General features: G+C 40.1%; 1 protein-coding gene across 1 annotated transcript in view; it reads right to left on the bottom strand.

Annotated features, from left to right (window-relative positions):
• Positions 1 to 22,418, bottom strand: part of LOC126101616 (citron rho-interacting kinase) — a 231,250-nt gene that overhangs the window by 206,542 nt on the left and 2,290 nt on the right. The window contains exons 3-4 of the mRNA XM_049912299.1: positions 5,036 to 5,217; positions 4,402 to 4,651 (exon numbers count right to left, since the gene is read on the bottom strand). Coding sequence (XP_049768256.1) covers positions 4,402 to 4,651; positions 5,036 to 5,217 — 432 coding nt within the window. The remainder of the gene's footprint in view (positions 1 to 4,401; positions 4,652 to 5,035; positions 5,218 to 22,418) is intronic.

Raw genomic sequence — 22,418 nt, forward strand, 5'->3', positions numbered from 1 at the left:
AAATATTCCAGAATTCGAATCAAGAACAGTTGCCACCATGAGTAACTTAAAAGTAGTTATCCTTGGTGTAGTGAAGCAACCTAAATCACTTAATGAAAGCAAGTCTTCTGGCCCAGACACTATACCAATTAGGTTCCTTTCAGAATATGCTGATACAGTAGCTCCATACTTAACAATCATATATAACCACTCGCTAGATGACAAATTATGCAGATACAGTAGCTTCATACTTAATCATATACAACCACTCACTACACAACAGATATGTACCCAAAGACTGGAAAGTTGCACAAGTCACACCAATATCAAGAAAGGTAGTAGGAGTAATCCACTAAATTACAGGCCCATATCATTAACGTTAATATGCAGCAGAATTTGGAATATATATTGTATTCAAACATAATGAATTACCTCGAAGAGAACAGTCTATTGGTAAACATTCAACACAGATTTAGAAAACATCGTTCTTGTGACACACAACGAGCTCTTTACTCACACGAAGTGTTGGGTGCTACTGACGAAGGATTTTAAATGGATTCCACATTTATAGATTTCCAGAAGGCTTTTGACACTGTACCTCACAAGCAGCTTGAAGTGAAACTGCATGCTTATGAATTATCATCTCAGTTATGTTACTCAATTCGTGATTTTTCGTTAGAGGGGTCACAATTCATAGTAACTGATGGAAAGACATCAGGTAAAACAGAAATGATTTCTGCCATTCCACATTGTAATGTTTTAGTCCCTAGGCTGTTCCTTATCTATATACATGATTTAGGAGACAATATGAGCAGCCATCTTAGATTGTTTGCAGATGACGCTGTTCATCGTCTAGTGAAGTCACCAGAAGTTCAAAACAAATTGTAAAACGATTTAGGGGAAAAAAAAAAACTGCATGGTGCAAAAATTGGAATTGACCCTAAATAATGGAAAGTGTGAGGCCATCCACATGAATGTTACACGGAATCCATTAAACTTCAGTTACACAATAAATCACTCTAATCTAAAGGTCGTAAATTCAAGTAAATACCTAAAAATTACAATTACAAACAATTTAAATTGAAAAGAACACACAGAAAATGTTGTGGGAAAGGCAAACCAAAGACTAGGTTTTATTAGCAGAACACTTAGAAAATGTAACAGATATACTAAAGAGACTGCCACACTACGCCTGTTCGTCCTCTTTTCGAGTACACCTGTGTGGTCTGGGATCCTTACCAGATAGGATTAACGAAGTACATTGAGAAAATTCAAAGAGCAGCAGCACATTTTGTATTATCCCGAAATAGGGCGGAGTGTATCACTGACATGATAAAGGATTTGGGGTGGAGATTATTAAAAAAAGGTGTTTTTTGCTGCAGCAGAATCTTCTTATGAAATTTCAACCATCAACTTCCTCCTCCAAATGCAAAACTATTTTGTTGATGCCGACCTACATAGGGAGAAACTATCGTAATAAACTACTGGAAATCAGAGCTCTCACAGAAAGATAAAGATGTTCGTTTTTTCCATGCGCTGTTTGGTTCAAATGGCTCTGAGCACTATGCGACTTAACTTCTGAGGTCATCAGTCACCTAGAACTTAGAACTAATTAAACCTAGCTAACCTAAGGACATCACACACATCCATGCCCGAGGCAGGATTTGAACCTGCGACCATAGCGGTCGCTCTGTTCCAGACTGCAGCGCCTAGAACCGCTCAGCCACTCCGGCCGGCTGCGCTGTTTGGGATTGGAATAATAAAGAATTATTGTGATGGGGCTTCGATGAACCCTCTCTGCTAGGCACTTAAGAGTGATTTGCAGAATATTCATGTAGATGTAGAATGTTAGGAGTAGACCAGAAAACATCATCATACAATCAGTTGTTCAGAGAAAATAAAATTCTGTCACTTCTCTGTGTGTACATAACAGAAAATTTAATTATAATAAAAGAAATATGAACAGTAATGATCCTTTTATCTCCCATAATGAATCTGTACATAGCCATTATACAAGACAAATGAATGGTTTACATTCATCAAATATAGCACTATTCCAAAAAGGCACACTCCATTCTAGCATCAAACTGTATAATGCTTTATTCAGATACATAAAAATAACAACAGAAAAGTATAAATGCAAAGATTAATTAGTTGAGCACTGCCTTTGTTCTGTAACTCAACCACTCATTCATGTTTTATTTGTAAAATGCTATATGGTGAGTAACAATCCATTCATTTCATTATACTATCATTATTTCAGCCTGGTTTTTCCACTGTTTGCATAATTATTTAACAAATTTAAAAGAGGCAGTCATAATCTACTAATAAGATGTATATTCTAATGTTGGAACTTTAACCAAATAAGCTATTTATGACAATTAGCAACTGTGTTTTTGTCTTGAGGCTGTACAACCAATGGCATACAAATACCCGAAATCTATTCATCCTGTATTTGAGAATGACAGCACTTAGTGACTCAACAAACTTTAAGCATAATTTCAAAATTTTTATCAAACTTCTTTTTACTTATATGCTTAATGTCAAGTATTTAACAACTTTGTAAAATAGACATTTTAAAATGTTTTATTTATGGGAGTTCAATTCTTCAAAGAATTGGATTTTACTGGTATGTACTAACAGCTGGGCACAGTTATGTTCCTGATGTTTTCACTAAACAGAACATGGCTATGTCACTTGCTCTCAATCGGTTGATAAAAGTGGACACTGAAAGATCAGCAAACATTTATTTGTTGCACCTTTCTTGTCCCAGTCTCTTGTCAGTACGCATTGCACTGACCATTTCGGTGTGACACGGTGTTGATTCTTTTCTGAGATTCTGCACAGAAATTATAATAAGTAACAATATATACATTTTACGAATTGAAAAAGAGGTGTGACCATCAACAGATGTAAATGTTTTCATACACTGGATGCAAAATACAGAAGGGTTATTGAAAGACATTTATGTTGTTTAGCAGCTTGCGTAGTTCAGAGCTCTATTACAGCCCTTAACCCTCTGCAGAAGGTGTAGTAGTCAAATGCCAAGATTTCCAGGCACTGAATAACAGCTTCACTAATCAGGAAGCAGAGAAAAGTGACTGTAAAAAAAATTACGTCATTATGGTAAACTGTCACAAATAGCAATAAGGTGACAGACCACTGGGAAGGAAAAGTCCATTTTCGCTTAGTTCATCTACAGCACGTGGTTGTTACACTCCACCTGCTATCACCATGTAGTAGTGCTACTCAGTCTCTACAAGAGTTCTAGCTGTTTGTGTTTTGCTGTCACTGATAACACATACTAACAACAAATTATTGCTTGACCAACATGGGACCAGTATAACATTCCAATTTAAAAACATTTAGTTTGTTATGAGAAACAAACCTATACTTCTCACAGAGAGAGCACCACAAGATTAACAGTATTTATTTGTTTGACACTGTTTACACATTACAAAAATGAAATTATATTAATTCCTGGTGTCTGCACCTGTGATACATTATATGTAAACTGAAGGTGGAGGGGGAAGAAAAGAAAGGAAAGGAAAGGAAAGCGAAGGGATTATTGATGTTAGCTGCATCGGGACATTAGGTGGAATCAACGCGATGAATGAAAATATGTACCGGACTGGATTCGAACCAGAGATCTCTTGCTTACTAGGCACCATCTAGGACACAGTGTTATCGCAACTGTGCAAACTATCTCAGCACGCCCAACAGCCGACCCACATTCCCACCGAGCGCCACCTATCCACGGTCCCTGTCCATTAATGATTCAATTTTTCCTCTTTCTTGACATACAATGTGAGAGATAATCCCAAATCCTGGTAGAATTAGAATGTAAACTTCCCTCCACACTTGCTACTCTGAGATTCCTGCAGGAGGTCAGACATACTTGTGCATCTGCACTGAAGAAGGTGAATCCATTGCCCATCTAAGTCAATCAGTTATATGAAAGCATGGTGTCTGTTCTTTCAGACATGTCCGAAAGTGGTTAACGCATCTGCCTAGTAAACAGGAGGTCCCGGGTTCGAATCGCGGTGGGGGTACACATTTTCACTCTTCGCTGCTGATTCCACACAATGTTGCAATGCAGCTGACATCAGTAATCCCTTCTTTTTTTTCCTCCTCCACCTTCAGTTTACAAAAATGAAATTATAAATATCTACCAAAACATCAGAGAAAATGAAGCTGAGAACTCTTAAGAGACATACATGGTATAATGTTTCTGTACAAAGCTGGATCAGGTGTACCTGCTGAAAGTTCAAAGGGAGCTCAGGTAAAACAGTTAATATCTCCCAATCTAACAAGTACAAGAAACTAAGAATGAATGAGGGGGAAAGTTGGATGGGCAGCTCAGCAAGTAATTCAACCAACTCAGATCAATAACAGTGGTCTAGTGCAAGTCATGTTTCTTACCCCATATGAAACACCATGATGAGGACCTTCCAGAACGAGAAGTACTTCCGGTGCTATATAGTCCAGAGTGCCCACGGGTAGCTTGCTGCGGACCATACCGGCAGCTGACAATCTAGCTGATGACCCAAAATCTGCAAGCTTTAAGTGCCCACAGAGGTCTATGAGGATGTTCTCTGGCTTTATATCACGGTGAACGTACCCCATTGTGTGTAAGCTGTGGATAGCCAGTGCCAGTTCCGAGAGGTAAAACCTGAAAGCACAATATTCATTTACATACATGAAATGAAAAGCTCTGTTTAAAGTTACTGACTTGCTTAATTCCTACCAAAAAGCACAGAGCTGTAAGTAAGTTGTTAATAAAGATGAAGGAATAAATCAGCTGCACATATTACTGTAATCAGCAGAGACAGAGTTAGGATGACCAAATCAGTATCTGAAGGCAGTTCCATCAAATTACAAAAAAAGAAATGAAAGGAGGAAGATAGGGGTTTAAAATTCAACAAGATATCAGTAAAAGTGACAAATAATGGTATTGATGACAATTTTTAATTATAGTGCAAAGTGAACGTACAGTGAAACAAACATAGCTACTTCTCAGTTAGAGGAAATACAAAAAGCTGTAGAAATAACTCACCTGCACAATTCTTCCGACAACACACCATCAAATCTATCGAGAAGTGAAAGGAGATTACCTCCAGGATGAAATTCCATTACCAGGTACAGATTTTGCATGTCTTGGAATGAATACTGCAATGATGTAATCCATGGAGAAGATGCTTGTGCCATTATATCTCGTTCTTCCTGATAGAATGCCATCTGTATAATTTAGAAGAACTGGTTACCAAACAATGTGCTGACTGCGTAATAACTTAAAAATCAGAAAAGAAAAAACCCTGATACCTGATGCACAATTAATCCTAATGACCCTTGTAGGAAAAATAATGATGCGTCCATACTGACAATTAAGTCTGCATTTCAATAAATAACTTATCCAATATAATATCCCACTTTCTGCCAACTGAACTACATCTCACCACTACTTCTGTTCAACAGTTAGATACAGTGGGAGTTAGTGAAGTTCAGTGGCAGTAGGAACAGGACACCCGGTCAGGTGAATACAGGGTTATAAATACAAAACCAAATAGAGATAACGCAGGAGCAGGTTGAATAATGAATAAAAAAAATAGGAATGCGGATAAGCTACTATGAACAGCATAGTGTATGTGGTTATTGTAGCTAAGACAGACACGGAGCCCACACCCACCACACAAGTTCATATGCCAACTAGCTCCACAGATGAAGAACAACTTGAAAAAATGTATAATTAGATAAAAGAAATTATTCAGATAGCTAAGAGATATGAAAATTTGATAGTCATGGAGGACTGGAATTCAATAGTAGGAAAAGGAAGGGAAGGAAAAATAGTAGGTGAATATGGACTAAGGAAAAGCAATGAAAGAGGAAGCCGTCTGATAGAATTTTGCACAGAGCATAATTTAGCAATAGCTAATTCTTGGTTTAAGAAACATGGAAGAAGGTTGTATATGTAGAAGAGATATGGAGACACCAGAAGGTTTCAGGTTGTTTATGTAATGGTAAGACAAAGGTATTGGAATCAAATTTTAAATTTTAAGACACTTCCGGGGGTAGATGTGGTCTCTGACCAAAATTTACTGGTTATGAACTATAGACTAAAACTGAAGTAACTGCAAGAGGGTACGAGTTTAAGGAGGTGGGACCTGGATAGATTGAAAGAACTGCAAGTTGTAGACAGTTTCGGAGGGAGAATTAGGGAACAATTGACAAGAACAGGGGAAAGGAATGTAGAATAATAATAATAATAATAATAATAATAATAATAATACATGTTCAATTACCTGAAAGTTCCTAAATGCAATGTAACATATACCGTACAGCTAAAAGGAAGTCACGCTTGATCAAGGTCCGCGTCACTTTCCATTTCGAACCAGACATAACGTCAGAGAAAGGAAAGATAATAATAATATTATAAAGGCCCGGGAAAAGAATAGGCCTCCGGTATGTTCTGCCAGTCGTAAAAGGCGACGAAAAGAACAAACCACTAATAGGGCTAACCCCCCTTTTAGTGTGATTAGTTGGTTCAGGACAGAACTAATGAAACCTCTTACAAGCGCTGTCATGGTCGGGGACGAAGCTTGAACCCTATGCCCGTCTACAATGTTAACGGCTCCGCTAGCCACACGGAAAATGATTTAAATCCAAATAGAGGTGTTTTGATGGATATGCTTCCTGCAACCACTCTAGAAGGAACGCAAAGACAGAGGATGAGATGGTTATATGAAGTTAACCGACACCTCATGTTCTGTTATTACCGAGCAACAAATTTATGAACCATCACAGCTGGATACAGATCACAAGTATACAAACATTTATTACCAGATACCCAGAATTAAAATTTTTAACAGAACAACGACTAGCTGATCAGATCCGTGTAATAATAAAAAATAACAGGATACCCCAGTCAGAATTAGAAAACATCAAACAACAAGTACAACAAATACTGGAACAAAATAATGTGCAATCAGAAGAAGAAGAAAATACGGTAATGGACTCAAACATCCCAGAGCAAACAAACAAAGAACAACATGCATCGATTAAACAATCAGAGGAAAACGAAATCTTAAGACAGCCACCAGAACAAGCACAAATAAAACACGAAGTGACACACATGTTAGATATAGAAGAGAAATTTCAGCTGACATATATAGAATACAAAGACACAAATACAGACATTAGACCATTCTTGCATAGACTGCCAAATAACCCACAAGTCGAAACAACAATAAAAACTATCAACACAATCATACACAACAAAATAAATGAAAACACAACTATGGAAGAGCTACAACTACTGGTTTATATAAGAGCACTCACTACACTAAATATACACACTAGGCAGAGATCAGAACCAACCAACACACAGAAGAGACCCACAAAACCAGCATGGCAACACAGGCTACAGATCAGAATAGAAAAACTGAGAAAAGACATTGGACAGCTAACACAATTTATAAGAAATGAAATGTCAGAAAAAAAACGAAAAAGGTTAGGTAAAATCTCACAACAAGAAGCGATAGAGCAATTAGATGAAAAGAAGCAGAAATTACAAGCATTGGCCAAACGACTTACAAGATACAAAAAAAGTGAAAATAGAAGGAAACAAAACCAAACATTAAACACAAACGAAAAGAAATTTTACCAGACAATAGATAACACACACATTAAAATAGACAATCCACCAAACATAACAGACATGGAACTCTTCTGGAGCAACATATAGTCAAACCCGGTACAACATAACAGATATGCACGGTGGATACAAACAGAAACATACACGTACAAGATGATACCACAAATGCCTGAAGTTATAATTTCGCAACATGAAGTCACAATTGGAAAGCCCCTGGAAAAGATAAAATAGCAAATTTCTGGCTAAAGAAGTTTACCTCAACACATTCACATCTAACTAAATTATTTAACAGTTACACTGCAGACCCATACACAGTCCCTGATACACTTACACAAGGAATAACTTCTCTGAAACCTGAAGATCAAGCAGACACAGCAAACCCAGCAAAATATCACCCCATAACATGCCTACCAACAATACACGAAATATTACCTTCAGTCATTACACAGAAAATAATGACACATACAACACAGAACAAAATTATAAATGAAGAACAAAGAGGCTGCACCAGTGACATATCAAGCAAAAACTAAACAAAGGATGCTACACTACGCATACATTGATTACCAAAAAGCTTTTGATAGTGTACCTCACTCATGGTTACTACAAATATTGGAAATATACAAAGTAGATCCTAAATTGATACAGTTCCTAAACATAGTAATGAAAAATTGGAAAACCACACTTAATATCCAAACAAGCTCAAATAATATCACATCACAGCCAATACAGATTAAGCGTGGAATATACCAAGGAGACTCATTAAGGCCTTTCTGGTTCTGCCTAGCTCTGAACCCACTATCCAACATGCTAAATAATACAAATTATGGATATAATATTACTGGAACATACCAACACAAAATCACACATTTGCTATACATGGATGATCTAAAACTACTGGCAGCAACAAATCAACAACTCAATCAATTACTAAAGATAACAGAAGTATTCAGCAATGATATAAATATGGCTTTTGCAACAGACAAATGTAAGAAAAATAGCATAGTCAAGGGAAAACACACTAAACAAGAAGATTACATATTGGATAACCACAGCGACTGCAATAGAAGTGATGGAAAAAACAGATGCCTATAAAATATCTAGGATACAGACAAAAGATAAGGAATAGATAATACAAATATTAAAGAAGAACTAAAAGAAAAATATAGACAAAGACTAACAAAAATACTGGAAACAGAATTGACAGCAAGAAACAAGACAAAAGTTATAAATACTTATGCTATACCAATATTGACCTACTCATTTGGAGTAGTGAAATGGAGTAACACAGACCTAGAAGCACTCAATACACTTACACGATCACAATGCCACAAATATAGAATACATCACATACATTCAGCAACAGAAAGATTCACATTAAGCTGAAAGGAAGGAGGAAGGGGATTTATCGACATAAAAAACCTACATTATGGACATATATCTAAAAACAAAGATGCTGTAACTTACCAAACGAAAGCGTCGGTATGTTGATAGGAGACAATAAAAAACACACAAACACACACACAAATTTCGAGCTTTCGCAACCTAAGGTTGCCTCATCAGGAAAGAGGGAAGGACAGGGAAAGACGAAAGGATGTGGGTTTTAAGGGAGAGGGTAATGAGTCATCTCAATCCCAGGAGTGGAAAGACTTACCTTAGTGGAAAAAAAGGACAGGTATGCGCGCGCGCGCCCACACACACACACACACACACACACACACACACACACACACACACACACACACACAATTATATATACAAACTCTTTGTCTTTAAATATGTCTGCTTGTGTCTGTATGTGTGTGGATGGATATGTGTGTGTGTGCGCGAGTGTATACCCGTCCTTTTTTCCCCCTAAGGTAAGTCTTTCCGCTCCCGGGACTGGAATGACTCCTTACCCTCTCCCTTAAAACCCACATCCTTTCGTCTTTCCCTCTCCTTCCCTCTTTCCTGATGAGGCAACAGTTTGTTGCGAAAGCTTGAATTTTGTGTGTATGTTTGTGTTAGTTTGTGTGTCTGTCGACCTGCCAGCACTTTCATTTGGTAAGTCACATCATCTTTGTTTTTAGGTATATATATATATAAACAGGCAGACATGTGTAAAATCTGGTAGACAATTTAAGAAAATTCTTTATAGAACGAGCAGAAACTAGCAAAATACACTAAGCAATCACTCATATAAATACATCGGCTACACCATTGCAATTTCATAACCACTTCTACAACCCTTTAGATCACATAACAACAGATACGAAGAAAGTAAATTGGAAAAAGAAAACACTACATGGCAAGCACCCGTATCATCTAATGCAGCCACACATCAATCAAGATGCATCCAACACATGGCTAAGAAAAGGCAATATATACAGTGAGACGGAAGGATTCATGATTGCAATACAGGATCAAACAATAAACACCACATATTACAGCAAGCATATTATTAAAGATCCCAATACCACAACAGATAAATGCAGACTTTGCAAACAATAAATAGAAACAGTAGATCACATCACAAGCAGATGTACAATGCTAGCAAATACAGAATACCCCAGAAGACATGACAATGTAGCAAAAATAATACACCAACAGCTTGCCTTACAACATAAACTTATAAAACAACACATTCCCACATACAAGTATGCACCACAAAATGTATTGGAGAATGATGAATACAAATTATACTGGAACGGAACCATTATAACAGATAAAATAACACCACATAACAAACCTGACATCATACTCACCAATAAAAAGAAGAAATTAACACAACTAATCGAAATATCCATACCCAATACAACAAATATACAAAAGAAAACAGGAGAAAAAATTGAAAAATACATCCAACTGGCTGAGGAAGTCAAGGACATGTGGCATCAAGATAAAGTTGACATTATACCAATTATACTATCAACTACAGGAGTCATACCACACAATATCCACCAGTACATCAACGCAATACAGCTACATCCAAACATATATATATACAACTACAGAAATCTGTAATTGTTGATACATGTTTAATTACCCGAAAGTTCCTAAATGCACTGTAACATATACCGTACAGTTAAAAGGTAGTCACGCTTGATCAAGGCCCGTGTCACTTTCCATTTTTAACCAGACATAACGCCTGAGAAAGGAAAGAGATAATAATAATAATAATAATAATAATGGGTAGCTATGAGAGATCAAATAATGAAGGCAACAGAGAATCAAGTAGGTAAAAAGATGAGGGCTATTAGGAATCCTTGGACAACAAGAGATATTGAATTTAACTGATGAAAGGAGAAAATATAAAAATGTAGTAAACTACGCTGGCAAAAGGGAACACAAACATCTGAAAAATGAGATTGACAAGTGCAAAATGGCTAGAGGTTAAATGAAGGATTTAGAAGCATATGTCATAAGGGGAAAGATAGATGCCACCTACAGGAATATTAAAGAGACCTTTGGGGAAAAAAACACCTCTATGAATATCAAGAGCTAAGATGGAAAACAGTCCTAAGCAAAGAGGGGAAAGCAGAAAGGTGGAGGGATTATACAGAGTGTCTATAAAAGGGAGATGTACTTGATTGACAATTATTACGGAAATGGAAGAAGACGTAGTTGAAGATTAGATGGGAGATATGACACTGCATGAAGAATTTGTCAAACCACTGAAAGATCTATCTCAAAACAAGGCCCCAGGGTTAGACGACATTCCATCAGAACTACTGATAGCCCCTCGTGTGCACCATGTATGAACAGCGAAATTCTGTCAGACATCAAGAAGAATATAATAATTCCAGTCCCAAAGAAAGCAAGTGCTGACAGTGTGAAAGTTACCAAACTATCAATTTAATAAGTCACGGCTGCAAAATACTAACATAAATCCTTCACAGAAGAGTGGAAAAACTGGTAGAAGCCAGCCGCAGGAAAAGATCAGTTTGGATCCTGGAGAAATGTAGGAACATGCAAGGCAATACTGACACTACGGCTTCTCATAGAAGATAGGTTACGGAAAGACAAACCTACATTTATAGCATTTGCTGACTTAAAGAAAGCTTTTGACAATACTGACTGGAATACTCTCTTTCAAACTCTAAAGGTGGCAGAGGTAAAACACAGGGAGTGAAAAGCTATTTGCAATTTGTACAAATACCAGATGGCAGTTATAAGAGTCAAGAGGCGTGAAACGAAGGCTGTGAGACAGGGTTGTAGCCTATCCTCGATGTTATTTAATATGTATTGAACAAGCAGTAAAGGAAACAAAAGAAAAATTTGGAATAGGAATTAAAGTTCACGTAGAAGAAATAAAAACTTTAAGGTTTGCCAGAGACATTGTAATTCTGTCAGAGATAGCAAGGGACTTGGAAGAGCAGATGAATGGAATGGACAGTGTCTTGAAAGGATGTATAATGAACATCAACAAAAGCAAAATGAGGATAATGAAATGTAGTGAAAATAAATCAGGTGAGGCTGAGGAAATTAGATTAGTAAATGAGACACTTAAAATAAACAAGTTTTGCATTTTGGGCAACAAAATAACTTATGACGGTGTAAGTAAAGAGGATATAAAATGTAGACTGGCAATGGCAAGAAAAGCATTTGTGAAGAAGATAAATTTATTAACGTTGAGTATATATTTAAGTGTGAGGAAGTCTTCTTAAAGTATAGTAAACAGTTTGGACAAGAAGAGAATAGAAGCTTCTGAAAATGTGGTGCTACACAAGAAGGGATCGATTGATAGGACACATCCTGAGACATCAAGACATCACCAATTTAGTACTGGAGGAAAGCATGGTTGGGTAAAAATTGTAGAGGGAGACCATGAGATGAATATAGTAAGACGATTCAGAATTATGTAGGTTGCAGTAGTTATTTGGAGATGAAGAGGCTTGCACAGGATAGGGTAGCGTGGAGAGCTGCATCAAATCAGTCTACGGACTGAAAACAACAACAACTACTACTACTACTGTTAATGAAAACTGACTAATTTTTGTTAAGTGTTGGACTGGTTCACATCTTCAGTTACCTATTGAACGCAGCCATTACAACTTTGTTAGAATTTATTTTTCACTTTTTAGTATTTATAATACTATTCAAAAATCATCCTTGCTCTAGACATCAGCTTTCACTATTCATCCACCACTAACCCTATGATATTACCCCTTGTTTCAGAGCGGGAGTATTACAGAAAATGAAAAATAAGCAAAGTAATGCCAATATATGGGAGAGGCACGGACAAATCTTGTAATAATGATTTCTTAAAAATATTAGAATTGCTTATGCTCAGAGTTAGTGCTTTAAGAAGTTCCATTTCTTGATTAGTGCAGTTTCATAAAAGGGATTTCCACAGGTATACTCTGTTTTTATTTCATTTATTTAATTATCTTTCATTCTTTGCACCTAGTTTCAGGGTCACAGACCTATTCTCAAGAAATTGCAAAGAAATAGTACATAGTCACATCACAAAGATCCAAATTTTGACAAATTACATTATAACAGCATTATAAAGCCATTAATATATTTAAGGAAGTCAAAGATTAACCTCTCAAAAGCTGACCTGCTGGCAGATGTGTTTACCAATTTGCAGCATTTGCTTAACTACTAGCCGTCTGTCTCTTCTCACGCTTGCCTATGTGGGTTCAAACACAACTTCCCGTAAATTGTCTCTGACAACAAGTTCCTTTTCCTCTCATGGGATTCTGTTCCCTGGCAATTATCAAGCCATCATTGGCAGTGAAATACATGTTCCAACCATATAGCAAAGCAGCATTGTCAAACCTATGCAGATACTGAAGACGTTTGTATGATGTAACTATAAAATTTTTTAGAAAGTGTACAATGCACCAAGAATAAGATATTTGTGCAGAACCACACATTCTAACATGGAAGTACATGCAAAGACCATAAAAATTATGTATGGCATTGGTTCCACATAAACATCTTATTCTTAGTGCATTATATGCCAAGATGTCACACCTTGTAATGTGTTGATGTTTTGTCTTGTTTTAGGTGCAAAAACAACTAGGGTCATACACGCCCATGTCAGAACTGTAGAACACTGAGACAAAGAGAGGAGTTAAAAACAACGACACATCTATCCCAGGTGATGGGGTAGAACACAGATAAAAACAGGGATGCGAAGAAAGGTCTATAAAATACACCATACAGAAAGGTAGGTCCTGAACTAAAGATTAAATGTCCTTTGCCACATTGTTACGATGAATAGAAAGTAAAACGCAGTCGAAAGCCCCCGTATCATTCACTAAAATGGCCAATAACTCAGACGGCAAACACAAATGCGAACATGAGTGGTTAAAAAGGTTTATCCATCAGGAAATGGCGGACTGTCAAAGGTTGAGGGCAATGAGCACAAAGTAGTGGGGGAGCATAACTTAACAAATGGCAATGGCTAAAAAGACAGTGCCCGATGGTACACAACCTAGCTAAAATGATCTCCTCACAGTGAGAGGACTGAGAGAAGGTCGTCCAAGTCGCTGGGAGAGGCTTAATAACCCAGAGCATGTTCCCATGAAGCCAAAGTGGCACCATCTGCTGACAGACAACAACACAAAGACATTGGAGGGAATCTAAGAACTAGCAGGCTGAGGTACGAGAACTGCAGCTTTGGCAGCAATGTCAGCGGCCTTGTTTCCTGTCAGAACGAAGTGACCAGGAACCCACATAAACACCACAGTGGCTCCATCAAGAGTGAGCAAGTGACAGCTTTCCTGGATCCTTTGCACTAACGGATGGACAGTGTACACCACACAGGGCTTTGAAGGTCACAGAGAGAGTAGGAGCAAATGACGCAATTGCAAAGTCTGCGTCACTGGATGTACTGCGTGGCATGATACAAGGTGAAGAGCTCTTCTGTGAATACTGGGCAGTGTTCCGGAAAGCCAATACCAAAAAATTTTGATGACAATAACAAAGGCACACCCGACACCACAGTCAGTTCAAGAAACACCAGTGTACACAAGGGTACTATCTTGAAATTCCATGTGAAGGTCATGAAACTGAAGGCGATAGAGCGAGGCTTGGGTAGTGTCCTTATGAAGTGAATGACAGCCAAAGTGAACGTGGGCTGCTGCATGAAGCCAACGTGTAGAAGGGTTCACAGTCATCAGGAAAATGGCAGGTAGCATGAAGAGCTAAAAGTGAATTCCTGGAGGTAACAGAAGAGAACACGCCCCCATATGGGTGATCAAAGGAGTCATCAAAGGAGGCATAGGACAGGTGGCCATGCATGGCTGACAAAAGGCACACATATTTGCTGAGGAGAAAGTCACAGCGGTAGGACAGCAGCAGCTCACCAGCTTCTGCAAACAAACAGAATATGTTTGAGAGGAGCCCTTTTGGCTGACCTTAGTCAACTTAACATCATCTGCCTTAACACAGGAGCACTCATGTTCCTTTCAGACTCCACTCACATCTATTCCCATTTGGACCTCTCCTGCGCTGACCAGCCTGCCCATTATCTTGAGTGGTCTGTTCTCTCTGACATGCACTAGAGCGACCATTTCCCATGTGCCATCCGATCACTGACTCCTACCCCACCTACATGCACACCCAAATGGCAGCTTTCTAAGGCCGACTGGATGCTTTGCTCCTCCCTGGCAACCTGCAACGAACAACATTCCTCCAGTTGCGATGACCGCGCGAAACATCTTACAAACATTATCCTTATCACGTTCCATTCCTCGCACTACTTCGTTACCGTGCCGTGCCCCAGTCCCTTGGTGGACTGAGGGGTGTTGCAATGCCATTCACTTGTGGAGACGTGCTCTCCGCATTTTTAACCATCATCCTACGATGGCAAACTGCATTCATTATAAACAGATGCATGCACAATGTCATTGAGTTCTTTGGTATAGCAAAAAAGCTAGCTAGTCAGCCTGCTGCCGCTGAGCAGTGTGTCAGTAGTGCGCAAGTAGCAGCAAATGGCTTATTTAGCGTTCTTATAAGTGTAGTAGTCAAGTTGAAAATTTGTTTGAGAGTTCTTAGCACATTTGTTTAGTTAAATCCGTCAAATCATTGTGTAGTTTTGTAATTAGCAGGGGCAGATTTGCATTTTACTATTTGTGACTTGTAAAGTCTCGTAGTCGTCTGTCATTTTTTTTATTTCTTTCAAATACTCTTTGTACGTTACTGACAGTACAGTTAGCCTTCTGCCACTGAGCAGTGTGTCAGCAGTGGACAAGTAGCAGCATTACTGCATTTACTAGTCAGTCTTGTATTTTAATAACCGTTTTCATTTTGTGTCGATTTGTTTGTGCTCTCTGTAGATTAGTTCAAACGTTCTTTGCACAACAGTATTTAGCATGAGTAGGGACTGTGACTGCTGTGTTCGGATGCAGGCTGAGTTGGCATCCCTTCGCTCCCAGCTTCAGGCAGTGTTGGCTTCGGCCACACAGCTTGAGACTGTTGCCAACGGGCATCACTGTGGGAGTCCGGACGGGTTTTTTTTTGGGGATGGCCAGCTCGTCCCACACATCCCCCGATCGGACTATGGCTGTGGCCGCCCGGGATACTGCCCACATTGAGGCTGACCCCTCACCCGTGGTAGAGTGGGTCGTCTCGAGGTGTGGCAGGGGGTGAAAGCTATTCTGGAGGGTTGAACAGAAGGCCTCTCCAGTTTGTCTGACGAACCAGTTTCAGGCTCTGTCTCCGGCTGATACTGATCTTCGGCCGGACATGGCTGCTTGTCCTGTTCCAGAGGTTGCCCCTCAGTCTGCGAGATCCGGGCGGTCGCAGAGGGTGGGCTTACTGGTAGTTGGGAGCTCCAATGTCAGGCGCGTAATGGGGTCCCTTAGGGATATGGCTGCAAGGGAGGGGAAGAAAACCAATGTGCACTCCATGTGCATATGGGGAGGGCGGGGGGGGGGGAGTCATTCCAGATGTGGAAAGGGTCCTTCCGGATGCCATGAAGCGTACAGGGTGCACCCATCTGCAGGTGGTCGCTCATGTTGGCACCAATGATGTGTGTCGCGTTGGATCGGAGGAAATCCTCTCTGGCTTCCGGCGGCTATCTGATTTGGTGAAGACTGCCAGTCTTGCTAGCGGGATGTAAGCAGAGCTCATCATCTGCAGCATCATCGACAGGACTGACTGCGGACCTTTGATACAGAGCCAAGTGGAGGGTCTGAATTAGAGGCTAAGACGGTTCTGCGATTGTGTGGGCTGCAGATTCCTCGACTTGCGCCATAGGGTGGTGGGGTTTCGGGTTCCGCTGGATTGGTCAGGAGTCCACTACACACAGCATGCACCTACACGGGTAGCAGGGGTTATGTGGTGTGGACTGGGCGGTTTTTTAGGTTAGATGGCCTTGGGCAACTACAGAAAGGGCAACAGCCTCAAAGGGTGTGGGGCAAAGTCAGGACATGCGGGGACCAAGCAGCAATCGATATTGTAATTGTAAACTGTCGAAGCTGCATGGGTAAAGTACCGGAACTTAAAGCGCTGATAGAAAGCACCGAAGCTGAAATCGTTATAGGTACGGAAAGCTGGCTGAAGCCAGAGAGAAATTCTGCTGGAATTTTTACAAACGCACAGACAGCATTTAGAAAGGGTAGATTGCATGCAACCGGTGGTGGCGTGTTTGTCGCCGTTAGTAGTAGTTTATCCTGTAGTGAAATAGAAATGGATAGCTCCTGTGCACTATTATGAGTGGAGGTTATATTCAACAACTGAGCTAAGTTCATAATTGGCTCCTTTTACCGACCTCCCGACTCAGCAGCATTAGTGGCAGAACAACTGAGAGAAAATCTGGAATACATTTCACATAAATTTCCTCAGCATGTTATAGTCTTAGGTGGAGATTTCCATTTACCAGATATAGACGGGGACATTCAGATGTTTAGGACAGGTGGTAGGGACAGAGCATCAAGTGACATTATACTGAGTGCACTATCCGAAAATTACCTCGAGCAATTAAACAGAGAACCGACTCGTGGAAATAACATCTTGGACCTACTGATAACAAACAGACCCAAACTTTTAGACTCTATAAGTGCAGAACAGGGAATCAGTGATCATAAGGCCGTTGCAGCATCCCTGAATATGGAAGTTAATAGGAATATAGAAAAAGAGAGGAAGGTTTATCTGTTCAGCAAGAGTAATAGAAGGCAGATTTCAGACTACCTAACAGATCAAAATGAAAATTTCTGTTCCGACACTGACAATGTTGAGTGTTTATGGAAAAAGTTCAAGGCAATCGTAAAATGCGTTTTAGACAGGTACGTGCCGAGTAAAACTGTGAGGGACGGGAAAAACCCACCGTGGTACAACAACAAAGTTAGGAAACTACTGCGAAAGTAAAGAGAGCTTCACTCCGAGTTTAAACGCAGCCAAAACCTCTCAGACAAACAGAAGCTAAACGATGTCAAAGTTAGCGTAAGGAGGGCTATGCGTGAAGCGTTCAGTGAATTCGAAAGTAAAATACTAGGTACCGACTTGACAGAAAATCCTAGGAAGTTCTGGTCTTACGTTAAATCAGTAAGTGGCTCGAAACAGCATATCCAGACACTCTGGAATGATAATGGCATTGAAACAGAGGATGACACGTGCAAAGCTGAAATACTAAACACCTTTTTCCAAAGCTGTTTCACAGAGAAAGACCGCACTGCAGTTCCTTCTCTAAATCCTCGCAAGAACTAAAAAATGGCTGACATTGAAATAAGTGTCCAAGGAATAGAAAAGCAACTGAAATCATTGAACAGAGGAAAGTCCACTGGACCTGACGGGATACCAATTCGATTCTACACAGAGTACGCTAAAGAACTTGCCCACATTCTAACAGCCATGTACCGCAAGTCTCTAGAGGAACGGAATGTTCCAAATGATTGGAAAATAACACAGGTAGTTGCAGTTTTCATGAAGGGTCGTCGAGCAGATGTGCAAAACTATAGGCCTATGTCTCTGACATCGATCTGTTGTAGAATTTTAGAACATGTTTTTTGCTCGCGTATCATGTCATTTCTGGAAACCAAGAATCTACTCTGTAGGAATCAACATGGATTCCGGAAACAGCGATCGTGTGAGACCCAACTCGCTTTATTTGTTCGAGACCCAGAAAATAATTTATACAGGTTCCCAGGTAGATGCCATTTTCTTTGACTTCAGGAAGGTGTTAGATACAGTTCTGCACTGTTGCCTGATAAAAAGTAAGAGCCTACGGAATATCAGACCAGCTGTGGGGCTGGATTGAAGAGTTTTTAGCAAACAGAACACAGCATGTTGTTATCAATGGGGAGATGTCTACAGATGTTAAAGTAACCTCTGGCGTGCCACAGGGGAGTGTTATGGGACCATTGCTTTTCTACATATATGTAAATGACCTAGTAGATAGTGTCGGAAGTTCCATGCGGATTTTCGCGGATGATGCTGTAGTATACAGAAAAGTTGCAGCAATAAGTTGGAGGTACTCCACCCTGTTGTTGTTGTTGTTGTTGTTGTGGTCTTCAGTCCTGAGACTGGTTTGATGCAGCTCTCCATGCTTCTCTATCCTGTACAAGCTTCTTCATCTCCCAGTACCTACTGCATCCTACATCCTTCTGAATCTGCTTAGTGTATTCATCTCTTGGTCTCCCTCTACAATTTTTACCCTCCATGCTGCCCTCCAATACTAAATTGGTGATCCATCGATGTCTCAGAATATGTCCTACCAACCAATCCCTTCTTCTAGTCAAGTTGTGCCACAAGCTCCTCTTCTCCCCAATTCTATTCAATACCTCCTCATTAGTTATGTGATCTACCCATCTAATCTTCAGTGTTCTTCTGTAGCACCACATTTTGAAAGCTTCTATTCTGTTCTTGTCCAAACTATTTATCGTCCACGTTTCACTTCCATACATGGCTACACTCCATACAAATACTTTCAGAAACGACTTCCTGACATTTAAATCTATACTCAATGTTAACAAATATCTCTTCTTCAGAAACACTTTCCTTGCCATTGCCAGTTTACATTTTATTTCCTCTCTACTTCGACCATCATCAGTTATTTTGCTCCCCAAATAGCAAAACTCCTTTACTACTTTAAGTGTCTCATTCCCTAATCTTATTCCCTCCGCATCACCCGACTTAATTCGACTACATTCCATTATCCTCGTTTTGCTTTTGTTGATGTTCATCTTATACCCTGTTTTCAAAACACTGTCCATTCCGATCAACTGCTCTTCCAAGTCCTTTACAGTCTCTGACAGAATTACAATGTCACCGGCGAACCTCAGTTTTTATTTCTTCTCCATGGATTTTAATACCTACCACAAACGTTTCTTTTGTTTCCTTTACTGCTTGCTCAATATACAGATTCAATAACATCAGGGATAGGCTACAACCCTGTCTCACTCCCTTCCCAACCACTGCTTCCCTTTCATGTCCCTCGACTCTTATAACTGCCATCTGCTTTCTGTACAAATTGTAAATAGTCTTTCGCTCCCTGTGTTTTACCCCTGCCACCTTTACAATTTGAAAGAGAGTATTCCAATCAACATTGTCAAAAGCTTTCTCTAAGTCTACAAATGGTAGAAATGTAGATTTGCCTTTCCTTAATCTTTATTCTAAGATAAGTCGTAGGGTCAGTATTGCCTGACGTGTTCCAACATTTCTACGGAATCCAAACTGATCTTGCCCAAGGTCGGCTTCTATTAGTTTCTCCGTTCGTCTGTGAAGAATTCGCATTAGTATTTTGCAGCTGCCTCATACATCTTGCTCACCAGATGGCAGAGTATTGTTAGGGCTGGCTCTCCCAAGGCTATCAATAGTTCAAATGGAATGTTGTCTACTCCGAGGGCCTTGTTTCGACTCAGGTCTTTCAGTGCTCTGTCAAACTCTTCACACAGTATCGTATCTCCCATTTCATCTTCATCCTCTTCCATTTCCGTAATATTGTCCTCAAGTACATCGCCCTTGTATAGACCCTCTATATACTCCTTCCACCTTTCTGCTTTCCCTTCTTTGCTTACAACTGGGTTTCCATCAAAGTGGTTCTCTTATCTCCAAAGGTCTCTTTAATTTTCCTGTAGGCGGTATCTATCTTACCCCTAGTGAGATAAGCCTCTACATCCTTACGTTTGTGCTCTAGCCATCCCTGCTTAGCCATTTTGCACTTCCTGTCGATCTCATTTTTGAGACGTTTGTATTCCTTTTTGCCTGCTTCATTTACTGCATTTTTATATTTTCTCCTTTCATCAATTAAATGCAATATTTCTTATGTTACCAAGGGTTTCTACTAGCCCTCATCTTTTTACCTATTTGATCCTCTGCTGCCTTCACTATTTCATCCCTCAAAGCTATCCATTCTTCTTCTACTGTATTTCTTTCCCCCATTCCTGTCAATTGTTCCCTCATGCTCTCCCTGAAACTCTGTACTACCTCTGGTTTAGACAGTTTATCCATGTCCCATCACCTTAAATTCACACCTTTTTGCAGTTTCTTCAGTTTTAATCCACAGTTCATAACCAATAGATTGTGGTCAGAGTCCACATCTGCCCCTGGAAATGTCTTACAATTTAAAACCTGGTTCCTAAATCTCTGTCTTACCATTATATAATCTATCTGATACTGTCCAGTATCTCCAGGGTTCTTCCATGTATACAACCTTCGTTTATGATTCTTGAATGAAGTGTTAGCTATGATTAAGTTATGCTCTGTGCAAAATCCACCCTGGAAACACCAAATGACGGAGGGATGTGAACAGTACAAAGGGAAAAGGTCAAGAGTGTGTGTGTGTGTGTGTGTGTGTGTGTGTGTGTGTGTGTGTGTGTGTGTGTGTGTGTGTGTGTGTGTGTGTGTGTGCGCTAAGTTCTCTTTGTTGTATCTAAGGCCACGAACTTTCCACTGCAGGACAGTCATGATTAGGAAAAAATGAAGCTGTCACCTCAGCGGTTGCCGAGTGTCAGCATTTGAAGACTCGCTGCTACAGGGCACGGAGGCAGGAGGATTCTGCTCCACGAGGTCTACAGAGGCCTCGGCATTCTGCTTCTGTTGGTCTGCGGAGTCCAGGACAGAAAAATAGCTGGTGGTGCACACCAGCGACGCGGAGGTCGGCTGGCGAGGGAATCCTGTGGCGACACCATCAAAGACTATCTCTGAGTTGGCAAATGAGAAGGCAGTTTCCCTTTGATTGACTTCTTGGAGCCTTTCCAGTTGGCAGAGGAAGACTCAAATTTTTGTTGGCTGGAGGGACATAGGAAGTCTCCGCACGATTATTCTTCCTGTTCTTGCCGGCCTGCCGGTTGTGTAACAGGTGACTTTGCCCCATGAGGTGAAAGTCTGGTGGCATGTTGCACAGCTGGAGGAGGAGATGGGAATGCTACCATGATGCTGGGCGATTTCACTACTGCGGTGCTGACTTTGATGTCACATATCTGGATGGCCATGTTCTTCATGTAGCAAGAACAGTACTGTAGGTGCCAGATGGTAGAATGCAGGGTTTCCAACTAGCCAACAACTTGTGAGCAACGGGGTAAAGCACTTTTCCTTCAGGTGCATCTCCTGGACAAGCCACTCATTGAGATACGCAGGACAATCTTGAGAGGAGGTCGCATGGTCACCATAGCAATTGATACAGCAGAGAGAAGGAGACGGACAATAGTCCTTGTGAGCATCCCTCCACATGTTGCACAATTGGCCAGGTGCCGACAGGACATTCGAGTGTGGCTGTACAGACGACACTGGTTTCAGATTGTGATAGCTTCATAACCTTCTTTGATCTTTGATGGAAGTAGTACTCTTTCAAAACTGAGAAAAAGAGCATGTTTGGGCACTAAAGACGCATCTACCGTTTTCATCATCCAATGGA

The sequence above is a fragment of the Schistocerca cancellata genome, chromosome 9 (genome assembly GCF_023864275.1).
Source record: "Schistocerca cancellata isolate TAMUIC-IGC-003103 chromosome 9, iqSchCanc2.1, whole genome shotgun sequence".
NCBI lineage: Eukaryota > Metazoa > Arthropoda > Insecta > Orthoptera > Acrididae > Schistocerca > Schistocerca cancellata.